The sequence below is a fragment of the Dipteris shenzhenensis genome, chromosome 8 (assembly GCF_047967505.1).
Source record: "Dipteris shenzhenensis isolate YYH24624 ecotype China chromosome 8, Dip_SZ_1.0, whole genome shotgun sequence".
In the NCBI taxonomy this organism is placed as follows: Eukaryota; Viridiplantae; Streptophyta; class Polypodiopsida; order Gleicheniales; family Dipteridaceae; genus Dipteris; species Dipteris shenzhenensis.
In genome coordinates, this window is record NC_141603.1 from 40,892,452 (window position 1) to 40,904,079 (window position 11,628).

General features: G+C 42.8%; 1 protein-coding gene across 1 annotated transcript; it reads right to left on the minus strand.

Moving 5' to 3' along the window:
- Nucleotides 1–5,100: 5,100 nt before the first annotated feature.
- On the minus strand, nt 5,101–7,588 carry LOC147899508 (BTB/POZ domain-containing protein At4g08455-like). The gene is made up of 2 exons (XM_087378413.1): nt 6,806–7,588; nt 5,101–6,038 (listed from the first exon to the last, which is right to left on the minus strand). The coding sequence occupies exons 1-2, from the start codon at nt 7,433–7,435 to the stop codon at nt 5,589–5,591; spliced, it is 1,080 nt and encodes a 359-aa protein (XP_087234539.1). The 5' UTR covers nt 7,436–7,588; the 3' UTR covers nt 5,101–5,588.
- Nucleotides 7,589–11,628: the final 4,040 nt, after the last annotated feature.

Below are 11,628 nucleotides of genomic sequence, written 5' to 3' on the forward strand. Positions count from 1 at the left end.
CAGACACATGGTATGCATGCATATCTACATGGCTTACCAGGCACGGTATCCACATGGATAGGCTTCCCCCCTTTCAATACGGCATGGATGCACCTCCTGAGTCGATCCCATGAGATGAGATCAACCATATCATACGGTTAAACCTCCTCCAACTTCACACATCCTGAACTTGGGGGGAGGACCGGGAGCTCCCCACCAAGACCTAGTTTTATCGCGACCACTTCCTGAGAGTATCAGAGGAGGGATTCATTATCAGACCCCAGTATCTCGAGGATAGAGGAGTATCTCATGCACTGAGGATTGCCATTGGTCAGATGCGGGTTTCATCCCATCAGAGGATTGAGGCAGGGAGAGCAACGGGTCTGCACACTATGTACGTTGGGGGCGGTTGAGATAGAGGAGCATTTTCTTTGTGTTTGCCCACGAGGTTCGGGGACGCTATCACTGTCTCTACCTAGAGGGAAGTGGCTTCGGTCCCATTTCCATGACCAGTCTGTATCAGGCTTTATCTGATGGAGATGCGGTGACACAGGGAGGCGCTTCTACGACAGATCAGAGAGCAGCAGGGGATGGTCAGATCACTACAGGACATAGAGGGTGACCAAGCACGTCACAGACTTCTATACATTTGAGTACCCCCAGACACAGTGGAGTGGAGGAAGAGGAGCTAGCCGATAAGAGAGCAGTCTGGATGAGCAACCGGCACAGTACCATCGAGAGAGGGGTGTGGAGGCCACATGTGCGACAGAGAGCCCCCAGAGTGCACTCTATTGAGGTCTAACCTATCACAGCTTTCCTCAAGGGAGATCGACAAAGACGAGGGTCACTCTAAACATAGCTCAAAGAGTTCAGAGAGCGAGGAGACCGCACCCCCCACCGTAGCGCAAGACAGCTCGACAGACGCAAATACGAGACATTTTCGTAGCCCACCAGAGAGCCATCACTGTACCAGGCTTCGGTTTCGTCCCAACGCCTGGGTAGATTGATGGATACGATTATGATTATGATTATGATTCTGTTAGCATAGACTAGTACTCAACAACGGTCCTAGCGTACCCTTTGCTTCAGCCCACTGAGTTCGCTTTTCTGTGCACTTTGTCCCATAGGCCCGCGAGGTCTCCCATGGACGTTAATCTCTCTCTCTCTCTCTCTCTCTCTCTCTCTCTCTCATGATACTATTAGAATGTAGTTATGCCCTATAGAACTTGATGGGTTTGTGCACTCCCCCTATTCTTTGGTTATTTAGATAAAGCAAGTCCCTTTTTGATATTGTACTTGTGTGTCATAGACCCATGAGGTCTTTTGCAGACGTCTCTCTCTCTCTCTCTCTCTCTCTCTCTCTCTCTCTCTCTCTCTCTCTCTCTATATATATATATATATATATCTATCTATCTATCTATCTCATTCCTTCCTCTTTTCCTTATTGTCACTCTAAGCTCTAAAATAGTTGCTCAATGCACCCAAAGGCACTTGTTGAGCAAAGGATCACCCTCCAAGGGTGAGGTTAGCCAAGCACCGCACCGCATCCATGGCCACAACCCCCATGTCCCACACCAAGGGAGTCCCAAGTCTTAGGCCAAACTAGGCATAAGTGTACTCTAGGTCCTAGTATCCCAAGGAGTCCATCCGGAAAATGAGACCACATCTTATATATATAGACTCCACCAAGAGTATCCTTATCCCACGTACACTGGGAATACTAACCATCCTTTCTTAAAAGTTCCATCACTTGGATGTAACTCCATTATGCTTTGGCCTAGGAAATTGGAAAATTGTTCATGCAAAGATGCCAACACAAAGGTTACACTCTCCTAGAACTAGGTCTATCCTTCCATTGATAAGAAGTTTACGAACCACCCATTTTTAAGAAGTCTCTTGCTGTAACTCAAAATTGCTTCTATTTCATCACAAATAAATACTGATAGATCTTGTAATCAAACAAGCTTCTAGTCTAAATTTGTCACATGTGCCTAATTTTTTATTTAGAAGAATTACATACAAACTAGTTGTACCTTCACATCAGGAGGTAATTCCAACTCATCAAATGTCTTATAAACTATGTGGATAACCAAGAAGTTCTACCTTATGGTCCACACTTTGCTACAGTGGAAGGCATTATGCAACTCAGATGCATTGGAGTAGCTGTGACTATTTAGAATCCATTGAAGCTCTAGAGGTGCATCCAAACAACTTGAGAATCTAGAATAGCCGCATGACAAAGTAGTCTACAAGAAGCTTTAGCAACCCTTGGATTGAGTCCTAGATTGAGTCCATGATCCAACTAGCACATCCAAAATCCACTCGACAATATTCAAATCCATGGAATGAGCTTTGTAAATTGAAGATTAACACTTGTCCAAGAATTTTAAGTTATTACTTATATTAAAATTAAACTTTTAGAATGAATTGCTTCACTAGCATACAACAAATAACAAATTTTAAACTTACAACAACTATCTAATACACATGAGAGTTGTAAGCTACATTTAAATAAATTTGAGCTCACTTAACATCAATTCAAGCTCTATAAAGATACAAAAGAATAAAGACTTAGAAGCATCATGACGTGATAGTTGCTTGTGTCTTTATTATCGAGCTGTGAATTACAAAACTTGGCTACGAGGCCATTGAGGTCAACCACCAACGTAATAAGTTGGGTAAACAACAAAAAGAAATTGTATGGCCCACATAATCCACATTAGGATTCCCTCTAAAGCACCGCTCTCTACCAAGAAATACATCTATGTGCTCCATTTCTCGAATAGTGTTTCTATTCTTGGTAAATTTCACCACCCACTATGGTTATTGTCCACCATAGATAAGTTAAATTCCTACACCAAAGACGTGTCGATAAAGTTGGCATTCTCAAAGATAACATTTGATCCTATGCATGTTCCTATACCAAGTAGTGCCCTAGTGGACCAAGGAGGCGTGTAGAACTGCTAGCGGACTCCCAAGAGGGGCTCCTTTTATAGGGTTAAAGACCTCAAATATGACCGTCTTACCCTAGCGTTTTGCTGCATGTGAAGGGCTGACTGGCCCATTCTTTGGCCTGACCAGCAATTTTGCCAACCAAATCTGGCTGACCATCGTAGAATTTGCTGCCTACGTAGAGGCTTGCTGCTGGTGCCATTTCCTGTCCACTCTAGACCTTCTGCCAGCTTACAGATCTGCTCTAAATTAGGGCCACTGCCAACCCAGTTGCTGGCCTGGGTAGCCCACATGGCTGTCCTAAAATAACCAATAAAGGATTACTGTTCTGCTTCCCAGATGGCAGCCCACGTCTGTCCATGTGGCATCTACAGTATATGCCCACATGACACCTACTCTACCCCATGCCTGTGCAAGGTGTCAAGCCCCTTTGTCCTCATATAGAGGCTCAAAGGCGGAGCATTGACTCTATTATTCCAAAATATATCTCATCCAAACAGCTCAAAATGAGCAAGAAATTTCCAACACATGGGCTGTGAACACTATCGCCCAAAAAGTGAGGAAAGAAACTGAGTTCTAATGAGAGCACCGGGCTGCTCACTCTCCCTATGCACCAGCTCAGTTAGGGTTCAGTTGGTTGAATAAGGAGGGCATTGGCCAGGAGAGGCCTCAAAATGGCCCACCTGCAGGAGGATTTGGTCGACCCAGATAGGGCCGACCAGGGAGCTGATCAGACCCAACCCAAGGGCCAACTAAATGGCCAACAAGGTCAGGTCATCTGCCGGCCAGATCTAACTCCTTCCAGTCCTCCAGCCAGCCTAAATATAGGCACCTTTTTGGTCCATTCCTTCTCCCCTTCCAGGAGCTATGCACGCACCAAACAGCCTGTCTGTAGGCTTCTCCCACCCCATTCACCTACAGGTATCTTCCCTAGTCTACTGCCCCAACTATTTCAGCTAAGTAGATTCTTCCTGAAATACGGAGTAGGTTGCGGGACTGTGCCAGGGCAAGTAGACATGGTTAGGGGCTGAGTTAAGGGCTGGAATAGGGCCTGGTTACGGCCTGGTCAAAGGCAGTTTAGGGCTCGCTATTGCCAGCTGGTTGGGGCCAGTCTGGCCAGCCAACACCCAACCCAAAGGGTCAGGTCAGCTGACCTGACCAGGTCGGGTTAGCTGACCAGCCAACCCAGACCTAGTTGTTCATACAATATAAGGGCACATTGGCCCCATTTATAGGAGGGGGTTTGTCTGCAGACTTGCACCAAGATACTTGAGAAACCAAAATGGAGGACAGTTTGTTTAGAGGGCATGTGCATTTATTGCTACTATTTTCTGTCAGTCTGGACTGAGGAAAATTAGTGATAGCAGGTTACGCCTTCCCAAAACTAGGATATGTCCAACTTTAAAAATGTGAATTTAGGTGGGAAATGCAAGTATATTGAGCGCGTGCGAGAGAGAGAGAGAGAGAGAGAGAGAGAGAGAGAGAGAGAGAGAGAGAGAGAGAGACGGCACGTAACATTTATTCATCTGCCCTCATCATAGTCACCCAAACAAAATATGATAAACCAGGATTAGCAACCATAATATTCCCTCCGATATTCTTAGCACCCACAACAGTGGGTGCAGGACATTGTATCAAATACACACTTATGCACCCGTACAAAAAGCCACATTAACACACACATACACTTGTATAAAGGTCTTCATACTCTTGGAGTTCAAGGGCGGATCGAGGCAGGCAATGACCATCCCCGCTCTTCTCATCCGAAGCTAAATGTGGTTGTGAAAGCAAGACTATTTCCTTTCCTCTCTCATAAACAAACAGTTTTAAGGAAAATAAGCTTTAAAAAGGTAGATAAGACAACACACCTCTAAAAACAGAAAGAAATATCGATCATATGCATTACTTCCTGATTCCTTGGTCATATCTATTCAGCATGACTAAATAAAAAAGTAAAAATCTCTTGGTTTAAGGCTTATGGTTTTCATCTCTTTACTTCGAGACAGCTTGCAGTGGACAGTATGTTGCTGATATTCAAGCATCAACCTATGAAAACTGTCCGAGCCCAATAATAATAATCATCACAGGAAGATACCTGCCAGCTTTTGCAAAATAGAACAAAAAACATCAGCCAAAACTCCAATCATCAGAGTTTGTATATAATTCTAATCAAATGCATGCTGAGGCTTCGTACTAACAAAACAAGCCAGTATATATCTTAGCCAGAGGGTCCCTTCTACTGTCTTTGCAAAGCATCAACAAAAATTCAACCATCAAAGTTCGCATCGAATTATGATAAGAAATTCCCAGGCTTTGTCACAAATGCCCAGTTTTTTATCAGAACAAACACGTATATACCTTAGCCAGAGAGTCCACTCAGTGTTCCTTTCTGAGGTCTCTGTGACAGTTCTATCTCGGAAGTAGATGATAAAAAATAATATACTCTATCATTGATCCAGAATAGAAAGCTATCCAAAATTTACAGCATGATTTCCAAACAGATGGCCAGACTACACCCCCTGATTTTTTGAGATTTTGTAGTCCCAGCAATGAAAGGTTGGTAATGACCACATGTATGACCAAAACAATTCCTGTTGTGGCCATGGATGTGTCCACTTGTTAATTTGAAACAAGCAATTGGCATTTCTATCAGGAGCTTAATTGCTTGACTTGGTTTGCTTTGATAGGTAAACCTCAAATATTTCTACAACCAGCTTTGCATCTCTGTTTACAAGGTCCCGGTACTCATCCTTTCCAGGAAGTTCATGAATATTTTCCATAATAGTGCTGAGTGCTGCTTCCTTCAAAGTCTTAGCCCCATGCTGACTAGCATATTCATAGCTGAACAATGCATTATCATTGTTAACCTTTGACGTCATGAATCGCTCACACACTGACTTCAAATGTTTTACATTGTATTTCTCTGCTAGAGCCAACAGATCAAATGCACATTCGTCCAAAGACTCCGGATATAGCTCAGCTGTATATAGATAATGTATGAAGAGCCTCAAAACATCATAAGCAAAATCAGTAATTTTAATGGTACCACTCCTGCTCTCTTCCATCTCATTCTCCAGCATAGCCTTAAAAACTGAAGATCGGCTGATCTGGTTCCAAAGAAGAGTTCACAAAATTATGATGCTGGAAGACTGATTTGCAAAGAAAATTAAAAGAGCAAAGGTAAATCTGGGCAAGTGACAACTGCCTCACTATCACAGAATCCATAGATACAAAAAACCGAAAACCGAAAGGGTCTGTGCGTTCATACACAAGCCTGCATTTGGTTTTGCATGTGTGCGTTCACCCACGCACATAGGCATGTGCTCTCTCACACTCGGGCACACAGGGTGTGGGTGATAAGGTCTGCCTGTGTGTGCTCCTTTAACAAAAATCAGAGATTAAAAAAGCAACAATTATGATCCATCAGTACCAAAGCACAACAGCTTTCCAAGATTTGAGTCTCTATCGCAGAAAATCTCTTTACGGAATGATGCTAATTCAGGACGCTTCCAAATTGAGGACGTGATAGCGCAGTTCCAAGTATTATTGGGCATGCCGTCCAAAATAGGCACTACAAGTGATACAAAAGTATGAAATGAAAATTTTAGGAAAAATGAATTTTCCCTTTCTCAAGGGAGGGTGCCTTTACTAAGGCCTTCCCTAGAGGGCAGGCCAAAAACGAGCAAGGGTAGATAAACAGGTAGCACATGCCGAAACGAAAGGGCAAAGCACGCCCTGAACGACTCTACTACCACTAGAAGAATGGACCTCAGTCGTAAGGGCTCTGCAGTTTAGGAAAGCTACTAGGATTTAGCCTGTCATCACAGGGGAACGTACAAATGCAAAACGAAGCTATACAACCAAAAATTCGTACCAGCACAGCTCGATGAGCTCGGATTTTGGAGCCGTCGGAGCATTCCAACACGATGTCGGTGCAATCCTCGCCCATCGCCTCAGGAACCCAGGTCTTCAAAAACGCTATGCGAGCATTGAGCTCCTCGATCTCCTTTTTCAACACTTCCTCCGTCTCGGAAGCCTCTTCGTAGCATTCACGGCATGTCCCAGCCCTGCGGGGAGTGTAGCTCTCTTTGCAGGAGACGCAGACGATAGAGGTGTACATACCCACTCCAGCCGCCTGCGGCTGCTGGTGCTGCTGCTGAGGGTGGTGGTGGTGGTGGTGGTGATGGACATGCCGATTCTGCCGGAATTGGGGCTGCTCTTCGATTCTGCGGGGTTCCGGGCGGTACTGATCAACACGGAGATCCTCGTGGTCAAGGGGGTCATCGGGATCCTCCTCGTCCTGCTCATCGTCGTCCTCCTCAAGGGCAGCAGGGTGGCGATCCTCATCGTCGTCCTGCGGGTCGTCGTCGTCGTCATCGTCATCATCATCATCATCGTGCTCCTCCTGGTGGTAAGGCATCTCGCTGGCGATGGCGATGGCGGGCTGGAGGCATTCAGGAACCCAATCAGCCCAATCCAAGGGGGAGGAGGAGGAGGAGTACATGTGGGCGATTTTGCGGCTCACAAGAGATGTTTGGGAAAACTGGTGTTTTGTTACTGAGAAGGGAAGAGCCTCACTGCCCCCCCTCTTCACCTTTCCCAACACTAAACTCTTTTTAGCTTCACTAAGTTGCTTAACTTGGACACCTCTTGCATTCGGAACGAATGCTTCTGAGCTGCCCGTAGGCAATAGAAATCTCATCCACTTTACGGCCACATGAGCCCATAGGAACCTCGCAGGTAGAGCCGGTCCCCATGGACCGGGGTCTTCGAATAACCTGACTATTGTTTGCTATTTTTTATCCCACCTCAATTTTTGTGGAGTTCCACCACCAAGGAAACTGAGCTGGTTTACAGGGTGGCTAGAGGCACGCCCTGGAGAGCAGATATGCCCACTCCGGAGTTTCTGTGCCAATTTGAGCTGTTGTAGCCACCGCCACTGACTCTAGCGTCAGTCCCAAACATAGCATGCATTAATTCTCTCCCTCTTTCTGGCTGGTAAGAAATTCTGCCCCACCATGGGGCCTGGAGAGGACTGAGCATGAAAATCTTTCCTCCGAAAAAACCTTCTTCAGCCAGTCCATGGGGACCGGCTCTAAGCATACGTTGATAGCATTTGAAATGCCGACTGTTGTTGCAAGGGTGCTGTCTAAATTGGGGGCACATGATTGGATAGGAATCTGATCCGAGTATGGCCACATGAGCTAACAAAAATCTGGTAGGTAGATAGAGCCCGTAGGTAAGCTCATCGTAATGTGGGCTAGTGTCGAGTGACAACATTTCATTGGTTACTAGTTGAGTGCCTTGCCTTAGCTGCCCGTGCACTCCAATTGTGACCAGCCTTCCGATTTGAATCCTTTAGGAGCTATCTTGCCACAACAACAAAAGTCGTCAAGAAGGGGACTATTTATATGTCATGTGCCCAAAGTGAGAGCTTGTTCACGCGGAGGCCTTGGTTTGGAAACCAAAATCTGTAGTTTGCAATCGGCAGGTTCACCTAGAAGAGATTTTCAGTTTCCCAATGGACCTCTCTTTCTAGGTAGGGGTTTCATGAAAAAAACAAGCGCAATGAGTGCTTTGAACTATTTCTAAGCATTTCTAGGGCTACCACATCATTCGCACAACCTGTCCAATCTTAGAAAATTGGTTAGTGTGTGAACGAAATATGGTTTGCAACCAAGGTTCACAATAGGGGCTCAGCGTGAATAGGCTCTTAACAAGTAGGGGACTCGAGTGTTGCTTCAAGGCCGATTTGGAACAAAGCACAAAGCTAGAAACGTTGTTGCAACGTAGACGCACCAAACCAAAATCAATGTAGGCTGTTTTTGCTTGTAAGGACTAGAAAGCTCTTTCCGGTGGCTTGAACCATGCAGTAATGAGGTCGTGTTTCTCTGTACATGGCTTTTCTATCACTCCCATAGGCAAACGGAAGCAATAAAGCAACAAAAGGGATAGTCACTGTCGATACTCTCGTCTTCTGTGTCAACCTATTGAATGAAACTACACAGGGATGAAATGGCTCGTTCCATTTTTATAATGCCAAACTAAACTCACTTTAGCTAAACTAGTTGAACCTTAATATGTATGTTCCTTGACCATCTTCTTTGTTAGCACTACCTGCTTAGCATTGAAACTCTTTTGTTAATTTCCACGTGTAATTTTAAAAAATTGACTAAGTTCTCTATTTCAAATTGCCATTAATGGAGATCATCCTACAAAAATTGCCTTTTAACTCCCTTTAAAAATCGTTTGCTTTCTCTTTTGCATCCAAAAGCACTTGTTTTTCCACTATACTAGGAGGCAGTGGCCGCACACACTTGTGCACTCTTGTTAGCACCGTCTCTTCAGAGGGGACAACACTCAACAGAACCTCGCAAACTATATACAATGAAACTACAAATTTTCAAGTTTACTCGATAATTTTATTTTTCGCAAGTTCAAACATCGTAAAACTTTTCACGTTTTAGTCATACTTTGGCCATAAATCCTAAAAAGTTCTAGGGAAAAATTGAGAGGTATTTAAGTTGTAGGTTCCTCTATCTACAAACGTGAAATTCTTTGAGAACATTGGCAAAGAATTCATTCTTGCTTGTGTATTTTTTTAAAAACTTAATTGAGTTGGGCAGCTTTTCATGGACAAATCTTTTACCTTCACGCTAGCCCAATGCACTAAAAAAATTGTTTGCTTCCTCTTTGCATCCAAAAGTGCCACTTACTACTTTATTAGGAGGCATTGCCCACATCCAATTGTGCACTGTTATATTGTTTTGTTTTGTCAGCACCCACACATCTCATGGAGAATTCCTCCTACCTTATGTATTCAATGGCTAAAAACTATTAAGAACCATCATATTTGAAAGAGAAAGAGTTGAATTTTTTGTCATTATAGAGGGTTGTATCTTGATCACTTTGTCCTTTGGTTTTTTATGAATAAACCAATCCATTTAGTCACAAATAATAAGAATAAAGGATTCTAGGATTCTAGACCGTCATCTTGTGGGTTGTCCAGAAGAAGATATTGAAAATTGCCGTATTTTGGAAGGGAAGTGTTATATTTTGATTTCTCTTGCCACATTTTTAATCAATCACAAGGCCAATGCAAAGTTTGCTCTTTGCCCTGACCATATTTCAGGCTATCTCCATAAGACAATTCCATTGCTTGAGCCCTTTTCTTGAGTTTCATTAAGACCCTTCCTTGATTATATTTAAGAGAACATCATTAGAGTTGTCCTTTATCAAACTACCTTATTTACAGTTTTTTCCTTAAGAAGATAATGATCCCCTAAAGCTTGATACATATATCTAGTGGGAGTATTTGAACAATGATCCCCTAAAGCTTTTCAAACAATAGGGGGATACATCTATCTAGTGGGGGTATTTAAATACACTATTGAAGTAATGCCTCATATTAGGGGAGAACACAAATATGGGATAATGAGAGAGGTTTATATATGGTTATGAGGTTTACAAGAATATGTAGCAAGTTGGAGTCAACTTCATTTATGGACAACAAAAGGCCAAGTTGGTATATTGTAACCCTATGAATACAAAAACGCTTTTACTATGACGAGCTATCAAAGGAATATATATATACTCATGGTATGAGATAAATTTGCAAGTGGTCATAGAACCTTTACATACACCCCATCACACATGAAATGCATGATTACCAAATTGATGCAAAAGTTATACAAAATTGGTTATACAAGATACCTTTACACACAACCAATCACACATGAAATGCATGATTACTAAATACATGCAAAAATTTTAGCAATGAAGTTGGAAAATTGAAATTGTGATCCCATTCGATAACTAAACACGTCATTTCCCAAAAGTTAAATGAGCTTCATGGTGTAAGCTTTTGGAGGAAACAACTAGGTTCACTCAGATGTGCATATTCACTCATGAGAAGAGTAGATACATAAAATATTAGATATATAAGAGAGGAATATGTAAGCCATCAAAGAGACATAACTGAAGGGAGACATTCACATTACACTATCCCACATGAAAAGTGATGCACACATTATGCATGATAGGTGCATTTGTACAATTTGCTATAGTTGTTCAACTTTGCTCATATGCTAATGAAAAGATGTTTTTTAATGTAGTTTATGTACATTATAAAGTCTTTTGTAGTGAAAGTGCAAGAGTCTAGTCTTAGGGAAAATAAAGGAATTCAAATAATAGATACATAGAAACCTATCCATCCCCCTTGAGTTGCTTCTTTCTAATAACCATATATACTATGGACTATTAGACATTTATAGGAAATATAACCAGGGACCATATCTTTCCTCCTTCCTATTTTTCTTAGTGCCCCATTTTCAATGCTTTTCTAATCATCACTCCATTTTTTCCATCATCATCTTATCCTCCTTCTACTCCTACTGCTTCTTGTCCCCCTCCTCCTTCTCGTCCTATTGCTTCTCCTCTTCCTTCTTATACTTCTTGTACTAGCCCTACTTCTTAGAGAGGAATAGGTAAGTCATCAAAGAGATGTGAATAAAAGGAGACATTCACGTGTGACTAGCTCACATGAAATTTATGCTTAAAGAGGTGATGCACATAGTATAAGCATGATAGGTGCATTGTGCAATTCGCTACTCATGCACATTTTCTCATTTGATCATGAAAAGCTCTTTTTCCTATGCAAATTTAGTACATTACAAAGGTATTTCTATCTAAGTACAA

Bases quoted from the DNA above. Each gene is read 5' to 3' on its own strand.
- LOC147899508 (XM_087378413.1), bottom strand. From the start codon at position 7,435: ATGTACTCCTCCTCCTCCTCCCCCTTGGATTGGGCTGATTGGGTTCCT. The intron at 6,039-6,805 runs GTACGAATTTTT...CTTTGGAACCAG, and splicing joins GAGCTCATCGAGCTGTGCTG to ATCAGCCGATCTTCAGTTTT.